The sequence below is a fragment of the Erpetoichthys calabaricus genome, chromosome 8 (assembly GCF_900747795.2).
Source record: "Erpetoichthys calabaricus chromosome 8, fErpCal1.3, whole genome shotgun sequence".
NCBI lineage: Eukaryota > Metazoa > Chordata > Cladistia > Polypteriformes > Polypteridae > Erpetoichthys > Erpetoichthys calabaricus.
In genome coordinates, this window is record NC_041401.2 from 73,740,926 (window position 1) to 73,755,902 (window position 14,977).

The 14,977-nt window shown below is 38.7% G+C and overlaps 1 protein-coding gene across 1 annotated transcript; it reads left to right on the plus strand.

Moving 5' to 3' along the window:
* Positions 1-257: 257 nt before the first annotated feature.
* On the plus strand, positions 258-9,884 carry LOC127529006 (uncharacterized). Its single transcript, XM_051931237.1, has 6 exons — positions 258-281; positions 888-1,023; positions 3,773-3,916; positions 4,406-4,560; positions 9,620-9,812; positions 9,880-9,884. The coding sequence occupies exons 1-6, from the start codon at positions 258-260 to the stop codon at positions 9,882-9,884; spliced, it is 657 nt and encodes a 218-aa protein (XP_051787197.1).
* The last annotated feature ends 5,093 nt before the right edge of the window (positions 9,885-14,977 follow it).

A 14,977-nucleotide genomic window follows, 5' to 3' on the forward strand; every position in this document is an offset into this window, starting at 1 on the left:
TGAAACATGTAACCAATATTTCTGTGTACTTTCTGATTTGTAGGGGATTTTTTTTAAATGAATATGTATACTTCTTTCTAGCTTGTAGAATGTTGTTAAAATGTGCATTCAATGCCATGTTAAAGATGAGCATTAGGAATACAAAAAGGCTCAGCTGTCATTCAGTTTTCTCCCATTCGGCCTATGAGTGGTTTGTGCAGAAGGTTTTTATTAACAGCTTATGCACTTTGACACACAATGCATGACTATTACATGCTATGTCCTCACCCAAACCATATGTGGTAAGTGGCGAATTTAGGAGCTGCAGAGAAAAACAGAGAGAGCTGCTGCACAGGACAGAGCAGCATCACAGGTTAAGGTTATATCTGCTTCTACCTACGGGGGGTTAGTGCAGTGGTAGTATTGGTGGCTTGTTCTCCTGACATTGCCAGTTTGTATTACACTTCTCCTGTCTCATGGTGGCTGACTTGAGTGAAAGTGTGAGACAATTGGAGGCTCTTCCAGAGATCATTTGGTAAGGAATTAAATGTGTTCGCTGGCACACACAGGCGCCATAGAGAGAGAGAGAGAGAGAGAGAGAGCCACTGTGCAGGACAAAGCCACAGAACAGACTAAGTGGGCATCTACTGTGTGCCACTGTCTGAAGATTTCCTTTAGTTGTGGAGATAGAATTGAGAGCTTGTAAGCCCAACATTATACAGTAAGTTTGTGTCCCATGTCTGCTGTCCTAGGGTGGATGGCTTGAGAGATAGAGGTTGGGAGCATTAAGCATGCCACTGAAGCCATATTTTGGAATCTGGTTACTTTTCCACATTGCTGCACATTCCAGATTATTTCAATGGGAGAAATGCATATCTTGTTTGTTTTCATTTTTAATTTTTGACCAGGTTTTTTCCACAAAAAATGACCTTACCGGATTTCCAAAAGATGCTACTGCCTTCACTTCAGTTCATCAGGACTTCTGTGCGCTGATGAAAGCAGTTGAACAAAATCCAAATGTTCTGCAGAGCTGTACAAAGCAAGGTGAGATGACTGCAGGCTTACTTTTGATGCAAGAGCGTTTCATTTGGAAGACTGCACTTTTCCGTTAGGAAACCCCATCACTAGATATGGCTTACCTTTTTGTGATGTGTCCAGGGATGATTCCCAATGTGCCCAGAACCGCAGGGTTAATTAGTAGCTCCCTGCTTACTTTATCCTTTGGGAAAGTTAGATGTAATTCATGCCACAGCACTTGTAAGAATAAACATAATTTATTGCATATGGTAATTGCATACTGGTAATCTTCTGCAGTTAATAATACATAGAATAAAAATCATATATACAGCAGCTGTGTATTTGTGTACAGGTTGTTGGTGTGCTTAGTAAGCACTATGGATTATTAACAATAAATCAACTAAGCTACTAGGTGGTGTACTTTTGGCCCTTTCTTCTAGAACAGTTACAATAAGAAGGAGTAACATGAGTTTAGCGCAGTAGTTCTCTGTTTAGTGGCAATCTTTTAATGCATTGTAAATATAATAAATGAAATGCTGTTAGTTATTTTCTTCAATCCACTTACTGGACTTAAAGATTGCAGGCTGGCAGACATGTCACAGCAGCATTGGTACAGAGCAGGAACACACCTTGGACAGGGCACCAGTCCATGTCAGGGCATACATATTAATGCAGACACCCATGTTCACTGCAATCATAGAGAAGAAAGAGTTGTGAATCAGAATAACCAGCATACTGACTTACAGTAAAACATCCTATCCAAAATCCAAAGCTATACCAATATGCTTAGCATAGAGCCGTTTGTAAGTTGAATCAAAACTGACTGACCTGTTGTAAAGAGAGAATATTTGTTTTTTTTTCCATTTTACAGTTTAGGTGCACCCTTTACTATACACAACAATAAAACATGCTAATCATAGTACAGTTTTAAATGCCAAAAAATCACTTCATCCAGTGTTGCTTCTGGTCAAGACCCATATTTGCTATAAGTGTAGTCAAAAAATGGATGAATGGATTTCTTTACCTTTTAAAAAAATTCAGTCTCCCTGTTCCTTGCTTTACCATTTCCAGTGTAGGATTGTTTGATGAGGCCCTCTCTTGGCAGCACAAGGTAGATGATGGAAACTATTTCTGGATGATACAGGAAACACGTAGCAATTATCTTGGCAAAAAAATGAATTATTTTGTGTAGCTCTTGAGCCATTGAATTAAGCACATTCCTGACTGGAGGCAGAGAAGGAAGCGTGTCTCACAATTGGCTGGTTATCAATGACTGATCCATCTGCTTAGAAGAATAAAGTCTCCTACCCTTGTCTCTTTTTTTTTATTGTGGGAGGGTCCTATGGTGATCCCGTTCACTCTTTCAGACACTTTATCCCATAGACCTGAACAGAGTGTCCTAAATTCCAGCTGTAGCCCTCATATGTTTACGCTCAACAGCCTGTTTCAAAAATGCAGCTGCAATCTGAAGCTCCTCTTATGGTCACCATCAGGGTTAACAGCTACTGTGGCTAAAAATTTCCTCTTTCTCTTATATCTGTAACACAAGGCAAAATATACAGTACCAAAACAAGCAGGAGAGAAGAGATGATTTGTGCATTATAGATTGATCATCTCTAATTTAATTTATTTTTTTTAACATTTCATTGAGTTTATTAAAATCAAATAACATTCCATACAAGTCAAGTTTAACAAAACTAGGTTAATCTCTAATTTAAGATGCCTAATGTGCAAAAGCAGAAACAAAGCAAATAAGTGTGACAAATCACATCAATACAACCTGAATGAGTATTAGCTTTTAGGAGTCTAGGCATCCAATGTTTTTAATTGTAAGCTGATGTGCCTCCTTGACTGGCATGGTCTCTGGATGGATTGATAGAAGGAGAGACATTGAGCTTTTGTATGCGTCTCTTGGACCAATGAGATGTTGTAGTACAGAGATTAACTCTCCTCTCGTGTTCAGGCCTTGTGTTCTTTGACCAATCCTGGGTAGGCATAACTTACTGTATATCCTTGAATCTTTTACCAACTTACTGTTTCACAGGGTTAGGGCAAATTTGTTTTTGTCCTTGTAGACTTGCAGCCTAGTTCTTGATTTATACTGGTCTTGTCCAGGTATTCTCTGAGTGGAATGGACTTACAAGATTTTTTTTTCCTCTGACTAGTGAATATTTTTGTAACATGCTTTATCACTGCAAAGATACAAATCCTAAAATAATATATACAATATGAAAACAAATCACAGCAAACAATTGTTTAAAAGTGCCCTTATATTACTCGCTGCTTTAATGCTTAGGTTTTTTTTGGCAGTATTACTGTGTAAGGACACTGCTAAAAGTCATGGGAGCAGATTACTTTGTAAACTGTATCATGCATACTCAAAATTTGCTATGTGTGCTTAAAAACTGTATTGTGTGTGCTCAAAATGTGCCGTGTACACATACAAAACAAAACACTTGCACTCAAAATGTGAAGTGTACTTAGAAAACATCATGCATGCTCATCGACAGTTGACAGTAATGCTGCACAATAACACTGCCAAGAGTCACATGACTACAAAACATTCAAAATGTATCGCTGGCACTCAATATGTGATAGTAATGCTTAAAATATGCCATGGGTACTTGCAAATGTGCATTGCTTGGACTCAAAATGTCCTATGTAGTAATCAATCTCCATATTGTCTATTTTTGTGTATTGTCTTGCTGTCTGTGATTCTTCAAAATAAAATAGGTTGAAATTGTATTCAATGAAAATATACTAATTATTTTTTCAGGTCTGCAAGAAAAACTCAACGAAATGAATGACAAACTAGATAAATTCCTTGGCATAGTGTCTGCAATTCTGGAACAAAAACGTTGTGCTTTTCCACGCTTTTACTTCCTTTCTGATCAAGATGTTCTCAAAATTGTGTGCTATGGTAAGATGGCAGCAATTTTTAACACTATGATCTATGGCAAAATGGCATCCAGTGATTTATTTTTTTTGTCCAAAATGATTTTTATAGCCATTTGTTATTATTTATTTTATGGTAATACTATACAAGGTGAAGAATTGGCATTTTTTCAGGTTTTGGAATACAATGCATGTATGCTGGGCCTATAGTGTCAACCACAGACTAGTATTAAAGATTTGTGTGTGAACAAAAAATCTTCCTATGGAAGATTTAATACATTGGGATAATTTAAAGCTGTAAGCAAGTAGAAACAAAATGCCTGGTACATAGCATGAGCATGTCATAGGCACTAGAGGGCTGTATGCCTTCCTAAAAATGTTACATTAATTTTCCCCCAGTTCTAGCCATTTCTGATGGTATGTTGGCCCCATAAACAGTATTACTAAGGTGGAATATGTTGTTTTTCCCTTTTTTAAGAGTTTATGCTTAAAAGTCTGTTTTGAAATTTTCTAGCTTTCCATCCTGAGGCTCTGAGTCGTTATCTGTATAAGGTCTTTGAACACATGGAGAGCTTAGTTTTTGAGGCCAGCGGTGAAGCACGTGCCATGCAGAGTCAGCAGATAGTGGCAGTGAGGAGCCTCCATGGAGAGATGCTGTACCTTGTGGAGGTATGTACAGTCCTCACGACAGAGCGTTATTTGTAATGAAATGTCGGTAACATGCTTGAGGTTGACGTTAAAAAATGCAGATCTTCAATATATCATTCAATATTTATTAATTATGTAGTGAATATTGTCCTTGAAGTGTTTAATGTTTGACATGCAGTCAATAAGAAAGCATCTCTGGATGGGGATCAGTTTCGCCAACATACACATTCACATACACTGTCACATGCTCACAGCGAGCAAATTCTGAGTTGTCAATCAACCTAAAATATGAAGTTTGGAAGTTGGGAGAAAAACACAGTATCTACAGAAAAAAACATGTAGAAATAGGGAAATGTTGTGGATGTCTCAGAAACTATGACCAGGCTGCAAACTGAACTTTTGTCTTAGTGAGACAAAACTTTTAAACATTTTTTTAATGTATTAAACAGTTCAAGTGGGATGAAAGTGCAAATAAACACTTAAATTGAAAATTTTATTTTTTTTATATAAAATGTGGCTTTAATTGCAAGGGAAATTATTATGATTGTATTTTATTATGAATACATCTCTTCTGATAATTAATATTAGAAGCTGAGAGATCACTTGCAAGCTCAAGATAGAAAAGCAGTAAGAATGGAAGCTGTCAATCAGTGCTTAGCTTCATTCAACATGTCTCTATGTCGAGTAATGCCAAGAGCATTTGACTGAAAAGGTACAGTAGATCTGAAATGGAACAGTGGTTACTGTAGAACAGAGCAGTTAGGGAAAGCTTTTTTTAAGCACTGAGACAATTTTAGCAAGCTTGAGGGCAGGAAGAGCAAATTCAGACTGAAGTGAAAGATTGTCAGTGTTTGTAATGAACGGAGCAGTATTTCTATAAGAAGACAGGATAAGAGGGGACAGTTGGTTGCTCAAGAAAGTAGATAATAATTCTAAAGTGAGCCAGAAGCAGGTAAGGCTGGCATTCAGTCGAGTACGATTTGACAGATCAGTGAATGTATAGCCTGAAGAAAGAATATTAGAATTCTGCTTACAGTAATTTAAAAACATATCTGTACATGATTAGCTTGTGCTGTTGTCAGGTTTACATTGTGGTCAAATGTATAAAGCAAGATGCTGGGATTGCTTCTAACAAGAACCAAATTCTGGACTTGTGGCAAAAAATCCTGTAGAATCTCTTTGAAACTAGTAAATCTTCATTATACTTCAGGGTGTGATGCTAAGATGACACTGCTCCACAGAAACATAATGTATAAGGTCACCAAGTTTGACATTTTGGACAGCAGTTAGCTGTGTACCTTTTTGCTAAGTATGTGAAAAAAAAAAGATATAGCTACTTAAAGGAACACTACAAAAAAGGCTAATCGTGTGTGACTGAGGAGGTAAAAATGTAGAGTGAATGACTTGAAAAAACATAAAAATGAGCAAGAGTGTCTTTTGATATAAGGAAAGAAATTCATACCACTCACAGATAAACAAAGCATTGTGTCATGGTGTATAAGAATGTACAGTCAGAGTGCAGCAAATAGCAGGGCATTTCATAGCAGCTAATTTTTTGGTAAAAATGCCAGCAAGTCAGAGAGATAGAAGAGTGAGAATGAAGATCATGGTCCAAGTGTCAGATTTACATAAGGCCAATTGTCAATATTTCATTCAATGAGAACTTTATTAAAAGGACATAAGAGGTACAGTGTATGGCCAAGTAACATTACCTGACTTTTCCAGTCAGTTGTTTCCTTCGTTTACATAATCTTAACCAGTAGGAGGCAGTTGGCGGCACACTAATGTGACATTCCCAGTGACTCAGTTCAAATAGTCCATGATTCATTCCAACAATATCAGACTTGTTAGATTTTTGTCTTTAGTCATAGGGGTGGGCCTGTGGCCATGGTAGATAATAAGCAATGAATGCTCATCTGCAAGTACAATGCATATAATGCAGTGACATAAAATAAGGAGAGGGGGTGTTTTGGGCTTTGTAAACAGGAGAGAAACTTCTTTGTCTTTGTCTTGCATTTTTCTTACCACAACAAAATGGAAAAAAAGAAAAAGGGGGTAAAAATGTGGCTGAACTAGCCATAACTGTTAATCTTTCATGCATCACAGACTCCTTCAGGCAGCAGGCTATTGGCTTGTACTAAAAAGAGTGAGTATGACAGTGCTAGACAAGGCCAGTAGTTTTCAGTCTTTAAAACTGACATTGTTTGGAACACATTCAGCAACCACAGTCATCAAATCAAACATACCCCTTGGCTAGAAGTCATGTAATGTGACATCCATATTACTAACCGAGAATGCTAAACCGGATGGATGCAGGGACATCCGGCCATGGGCCGTAGCCGCAAAAAGACGTGCTGCGCAGGCGCACCAAGAAATGAGGCGCCGCGAGAGGCGGACAAGACCACAGAAAAAAGGAGTGAGCACAGAAAAAAGGAGTCAAACGCAGGCGACGCACACAGTGCCGCACGAGCAAAACACACCCCCCCCCCACACACACACACAAGCAACGGACGGGACACACACAAAGAGGACGATTCAACAAGCCCCTGGCACACAAAAAAAAAGAGCCCGCAAACCCCCCAACACACACACACACAAGCAACGGACGGGGCACACACAAAGAGGAGGATTTAATCCCATTGCACACGAAACGGGACGCACACAAAGAGGAAGATTCAACAAGCCACAAGCACACAAAAAAAAAGAAGCCGCGAACACCACACAAAGCCCATTGGACACGAAACGGGACAGACTACGGACATAGCAAACGAAACGTACACAAAAACGACGATTCAGACCCACGACCACAGTAACATAAATAACAAATGACACACAAAGCCCCATTTCTAAATGAACCGTCCGTATTAAACATACGTCATCTCAACACGTTCACAATATGCAGCATAGGTGGATCTCATTACAATGAGGCACTATTAACCGTTCAACCGCAGAAAAAGCTCCATATTAACAGTGAGTGCGATCCTCCTTATTACTTATCCATATTTCTCACGCTCAAGAACAAACAAGTCATGAATTCACGATCACAGGTACAAAACGATACCGCTCGGATAACGGGACCAAACACAATTCACACTATGCAGCATAGGTGGATCTCATTACAATAAGGCACTATTAACCGTTCAACCGCAGAAAAGGCTCCATAATAACAGTGAGTGCAATACTCCTTATTACTTATCCATAATTCTAGAAGAAAAAATGTCTCGGCTCCAAAAACGCAAAGCTCAACTAAAGCTTCTAACTAACGATGTACCTAAAAGAAAAAACTTTATGAACTGCATTAGATCCTACAAGAGTTCATTTGCTTTTGCATCTACCGGAGTAAATATCAGGCCACCAAAAGGCAATGGCCCATACTGCTTTCGCATATGTGCACAAATACTGCATCGCATTGGAACAGTGCACCCTGAAACAAATCAACAACACAAATATGCACAAATCTACATCCTAGATCCACATGACGCAATCTATCAATCAAAGTGCTGCATTGCAACAGGCACGGATTCAAAACGAAACACCTCCCGTCTCAGACATACGTTAACGGCAAGGAAGGCTACAACGGGCTTCTCACACAGCACAGGCAAATCGAATACAGCTCCAAAACAACACGTCCCAAATACTACACATGCAACAACGCGCCTCTCAAACGGCACAAGCAAAACATACACCAGGAAAATTCATTCGGATTAATGAATGTCATTTGCAATCATTGTCATTCAGTTCACTTCCCTGAAGAAACAACTGGCAATACAAGTAATACATTTACACGTTGTTGTCAAAAGGGTAAAATTAGACTGCCTTCTTTACATTCATATACTGAATATCTACAGAAGCTTCTAACTATCGATGTACCTGAAAGTGAAATCTTTATCAACTGCATTAGATCCTACAAATCGATATCCACTATGAACATTAACGGTGGCACTGCACGTGACATCCGTCTTGCAAAAATGTTAATTATTGATGAATGTACAATGGCATCCAGTCACTTACTCAACACCATTCATAAACTTCTACAAACGTTTATGAATAATAATATTCGCTTTGGAGGAAAGGTACTTTTATTAGGGGGATATTTTAGACAGTGCTTAGCTATTCTTCCACATGCCATGCGCTCAGCTATTGTTCAGTGCACCTTAAAATACGCAGACAATTGGCATTGCTTTCAAAAGATACAGTTAGTAAAAAAGATACGATGTCCAGAACCAGATCATAACAATTGCTTATTACAACTGGGAGATGGTACACTCACCAATACAGATGGACTTCACCCACATATTATTACAATTCCTCAAGCCTTTATCTGTGACGACTTAGTTACAGAGAGATTTGGAACAGCAATCTCATTAGACCAAATGCCCCTTTTAACAAAACGCACTATATTATGTCCAAAAAATATTAATGTGGAAAACATAAATACCCAAGTCATTCCATTACTTCCTGGAGAGACACAACTCTTTCTAAGCTCTGACAAACTTGACTCTGATCACAACAATAACCATCTTAAATGACCTTACAAGTTCTGAGCTGGAATTACCTTTTACACTTAAACGGCGTGTACAAAGAAATTTTCCAATAAACCTTTACACTGTGCCACACACTTTATTGTTTGCTTTCTATTTGCATCATCTACACCTTCACACTATTCTATATCTCATTCATACATCACGCTCTTTGTCATTCCCAACACCAGGGGTTGGCGAGCGAAGCGAGCAGGGGGCGGAGCCCCCTAGTAGGATTTAGAAGCGGTAATGTAAAAGTTGGCCATTCTCTGGGGTGTGCTGTAATTGGTTTTAGAAGAATGACATTAGTAAGATGCTTGTATGTAAGCAGTTAGCATTAAATGTGGGAGTCTATTTAGTCCAAAGCCAGACAGAAAAAAGATGTAGTTAAAGAAGTCCTCTTCTGAGGACAAGTGGAGAATGCCTGCCAGGAATCATCACAGTTACTCGTCTAATCTGAAATTACATCTCTATAGCTCAATTATATTCGCTCATCTAAGAGTCTTGATGAATTTTGATATATACTCTGTTTTAATAGTTGTCTATTTCTGTTTTTTTAGCCTTTGGCATGTGAAGGCCCTGTTGAGCAGTGGTTTCATCTTCTCATGGACAGAATGAGAATTTCCTTGCAACAAAGCCTTCATGCTGCCCTTGGACATGAATCATGTTCACGGCGAGAGATTCACAGTGCTGGTGCAAGACGTGTTCTCGTTAGTCGGTCAGCTTCAAGCAAAGATCAGGAGGTGGAGAGAGGTATGCATGTTAAGCTACCACACCATGCAATTGTAAAGCCATTGTATTATAAATTTGCTATCCCAAGAGTAAAGCCACAAGGTTTCAGTATAAAAACCACATCTATGTCTTCCAGGAAAGAGCAGAGGTTCCAGACGAAGTGGGATATCAAATAGCAACAGTTCAAACAATTTGAAAAACCAGACAAGATCTCCCCAAGAACCTTGGATACTGGCAACTTTTGGACAAGTGGCTTTCCTTGCTTCTCAGATCAATTTTACCAGTTCACTGCAACAGAGCTCCACAGCTTGGATCAATGGAGAAAAAGATGCCTTACAGGTTAACTTGTTTGTTCATGGGTATTTCTATATGCGGGAATAAAATTTTCACTTTATTATTCTGAAGGCACAGTGGTGGGTGTGAGGCTAGGGATCTGTGCCGACAATTGGGAGGTTGCCAGTTCAAATCCCGTAAATTCCAGATAATGATTCTACTCTGTTGGGCCCTTGAGCAAGGCCCTTAACCTGCAATTGCTCCATGCAGGGTATGATGTTAACTTGCATCCAGCCCTGCAAGCATGTCCTCCAACTTACAGTACAGGGAAAACTCAGGAGTTGGTGGCAGGATTGGCACTCCAGCAATTGTAAAAAAAAATAACCTTACACTATTTCATTCCATTTGAAGTAGTGTGGTGCTCATGTGTCACCTGTTACACGGGTGTGCTCGGGACTTAATTTGGGATTATGAGGTGGTTGTTGTGTGGTGGGTACAGCAACATGCTGTATCAGTGCATGCTCCCAACCCCCCTCTCTGTGTTTAGGTGGTGACATTACAACCACACAATTTATTTAATTTACTTTGATTAATGGCTGAGTAACCTAATCCATTGGCATGTTCTTCTTGATTGTCTGATTACTCCAGTTTCATGTTGCCTTTTTCTATTGAATCATCTAATGAACCAATACTTATGGATTCAGTGCCCTTCCACTGGGCAGATGTGGGTCACCATGGGTGTTTTAAATGCTGAGTACTGACATTAAAGATCATTTGCTACTGATAAGAACCCTGTAGGGTCTGTGTGGGCCATGTGGCTCTTTGTAGCTTATTGTATTACAGAAAGAAGGTGGCCACAGATTATTGAAGACTAACTTGCTTTTTTAAATAAAACATTGGCCGGGGAGGTGTTTTGGAAGAAGTCCCATATCCAGAATTATTCAGGAGTTTAAAAGTCTAATTTCTAGCAAAGTGACCTAAAGATAGATAACTTTTTACAGCTAGAGCAGCCATAGGTGGGTGGTAGAAAGCCCAGAGGTACTACAGAGAGAAAGATAGAAAGGATGAGAGAGACTGGAGGTGAGCAAGACTTTACTGCGGTAGTGTTCGGAGTTGGGTAACTGAGTGTGCCACCTCATAAGTCAGTCAGGGCCTAATACCGTCCTATAGTATATTAGACAGTGGGTAGCAGAATTTACTTTAGCCTTTGTTTATTGGATACATTGTGTTTCTAACTGTAATTATACTTTGTGTGTTTTGTTCCATTATGGAGTAACACTAACCTGTTCTGAGTCACATATACACATTCATCTAAAGGGCAGACTCAGTGATGGGGCACACTCAGAGCAGGGCCGGTCTTAAGCCACTGCAACCTATGCGGCCGCAGTGGGCCCCGCACTTTCATAGGCCCCGCGCTAATTCTAGGTGTAAATTATTAAATTAAACCATTATAACTTATAATCATGTATAGGTCAGCGTGTTTATTCTGTTTTTATGTTTTTACAGTGGTTTTTATCTATTATGTCGTTGTTTCAAGTGATTACGACAAGTAAATAAAATTGAAAAAAAATTGTAGCTGCTCGGGTGCTTTATCTCTAAACTCGTCATTTAGGGGAACTTGGGGTAAGATGAAACAGACACCGTTCTTAACCTTATGATGGCTCAGCTCAGTGAAACCAATCAAATAGGAGGAGCTATTTATGGAGATGATGTTATCGATTTTTTGGATGAATAGTTTGAAATTTACCGGCAGTGGTTTAAATTTTCTCTTTTCTGCCAGACGAAGATTTTTTCACCGGTGAGTAAAGCTTGTTCCTCAGAAACAAGCGTTGTATAAAATTCGAAGATCCTGTACATTGATAACCCACCCTATGTTAACAGTCAGCCATAGAATCATCGGCACGTCAACTTGTATCTTTATACAATTTGTTTTATGAATAGTCTCTCATTTCAAATGTTTAAGATAGTTTTACAAAACAAAATAATGTGATTCGTCTACCCAAACGATTGTTTCATCTTACCCGAAGTAGGGGTAAGATAAAAAAAATTTTTTTTCACAAACACTTGCTCAAAACGTACCGATTCTTCCCTAAGCGACAAGCGCATGCATATGCAGATCATTAACAATAATTTGACTGAAAATTACTGGTAAAAAGCAAAAAATGTGGATTTGACAAGGAATTTTAAAAAGTGGTTCATCTTACCTCAAGTTCCCCTAAATTGGTAGACTTAAGGTATTTTTTTAAATTTTATTTACTCGTAATCAAATGCAAACGTGACATAATCAAATGCAAATTGTCGTTCAAACGTTAAATCACGTAATCAAATGCAATAACGACGTAATAAATCAGTAAATACTTTATTTTGTTCATTTTTCATTTTTTTAACTGTGGCATCTGGTGAAAGAAGCTTCTCGCGCCTCAAACTAATCAAGAATTACTTGAGGTCAACAATTCACGAAGATAGATTGAACAATTTGGCAATTCTTGCTATTGAGCATGATCTATGTAGGAAACAAAATTTTGATGATATACTGTATGACTTCGCTACACGCAAGGCTCGTAAAGTAAAGTTAATTTGATCGTGATTTTGTACTTACTAAAGAATGAATAAAATGCAAAGACGAATTTATTTTCTAATACAAAATCTTAATTTTCACTTATTATCCTTATCCCTACCCCGACTGGGCCCCGCGCAATCCGTTTCGCATAGGGCCCCGCAATTGTTAGGGCCGGCCCTGACTCAGAGCTCCTGGAGGTTGCAGCAAAGGAGAAAATGAAAACAAGACTAAGTGTCATTATGAACAATGCTGCACATTCTCTCTTTAACATACTAACACTAAGTTCTTTCGGCCATCAAATTATTCAACCAAAGTGTATTGGGAATCGCTACAGGGGCCCCTTTATACCAATGGCAATATGACTTTATAATGCTTCACCATGACTGTATCTGCCAAGTCAGATGTTTTCTTTCTTTTTCATCATTCTGGTGTATGTTCAGACTATAATGTGTGTGTGAAAAGCTATTTACATGTTTATTTATTTATTTAATGAGCTTCTGTAAAAAGCCAAATGTCCCCTTGTGGGCAAATAAAATTCTTTCTTTCTTTCTTTCTTTCTTTCTTTCTTTCTTTCTTTCTTTCTTTCTTTCTTTCTTTCTTTCTTTCTTTCTTTCTTTCTTTCTTTCTTTCTTTCTTTCTTTCTTTCTTTCTTTCTTTCTTTCTTTCTTTCTTTCTTAAAGTATATGTAGAAGGAAAGACTACGATAGTTGCTTCAAATGCAAGTAATATACATTTCATTTTTTAACATTTATAAAAAAAATCCTTCACAACAAATAGACAATGGAGTGGACAGGTCAGTGAGAGAGCATGTGTAGCTGTAAAACATGCACACTGTAATGTTCAAGCTGCTTTGATCAGCTAGATCTGTTGTGCAAAAGAAGGAGACACAAATTCTTGAATCATGTCAATTCTGTGGCTAAAAGAAATCCATCCTTCCATTCCCCAATCTACTTATCCAGTTAAGAGTCATGGCTATATAGGTCCAACCCTGGCAGCATCAAGTACAAGATAAGAATGAAAACTGTATAGGGTGCCATTCAACTAAAAAATCCATCCATCCATTATCCAACCCGCTGAATCCGAACACAGGGTCACGGGGGTCTACTGGAGCCAATCCCAGCCAACAGAGGGCACAAGGCAGGAACCAATCCCGGGCAGGGTGCCAACCCACCGCAGGACACACACAAACACACCCACACACCAAGCACACACTAGGGCCAATTTAGAATCGCCAATCCACCTAACCTGAATGTCTTTGGACTGTGGGAGGAAACCAGACGCAGAAGAAATGGAAGAAACCCATGCAGACATGGGGAGAACATGAAAACTGCATGCAGGGAGGACGAGGGAAGTGAACCCAGGTCCCCAGGTCTCCCAACTGTGAGGCAGCAGCGCTACCCACTGCGCCGCCCTCAACTAAAAAATGTTTATTGTAAATATTTTAGAAGAAATGGGCTCACAACTGCTTCATCCAACTTTATGTCAGCATTTAGGAAACAAAACCTGTGGAAAGGAAGATCAGTAGAATGATTTTTTTTTAACTGAAATGGCTCCTCCTGTTATACTTGTACTTTTTAAACTTGACCTCCAGTCATATTATGTCTTAAATAGGACTAGAGCAGCTTCTTCTAACTAATTGTTTATTTTGTTGTCAGTTTTAGAAAGAATAATAGCAAGATCCCTTTGAATAATTTTAGCAGTTCCAACACACAATGCCAGCTTGTAAAGAAAGAACTCACAGACCTCGTCACTCATTTTTTGTTATTGCGTGCAGTTACTCCTTTATTAGCTTTGTAGCGGCTTTCACCAGATACTCAATGAGAAATAAACTATCTTGTGTGAAATGTAATGTTTCTTAGGCACCATTGTTTCACATAGATTGGTCTTATTGGTCTGGAAAGCAGAACAAATCAACAATGAAACATGGGAAAATGCCACACAATTTATTTAACAAAAGCCTAAAGCATTAATGGAGGAAACAAGCCCATTGTATTTATAGGAACTGCCTTATCTTCTTGACAGAACCACAGGGGAAACACTCGTGATTTCTGACTGATGAATTAAGTTTGTGTCTCTTTGCTGAGACTACAGGATAACTTAATTTTTCTTCTGTAAAGGGGCTAGTTGTCTCAAACTGAACCGACCCTTCCTTTCTGTACATATTTTTTCTGTACATAATTTTGTACAGACAGCCCTTATTGTCGAACACGTCTCATCTAATGTGTTTTTTTAGTATAAGAGACAAAACCAGTGGATTGGTGCCTGAACTTTATCCTTGGATGCCACATTTGAGACATCTGTATTTCTTTATATGAGCAACTCTGTTATCTGTATTTCTTTATTTTTTTACAGT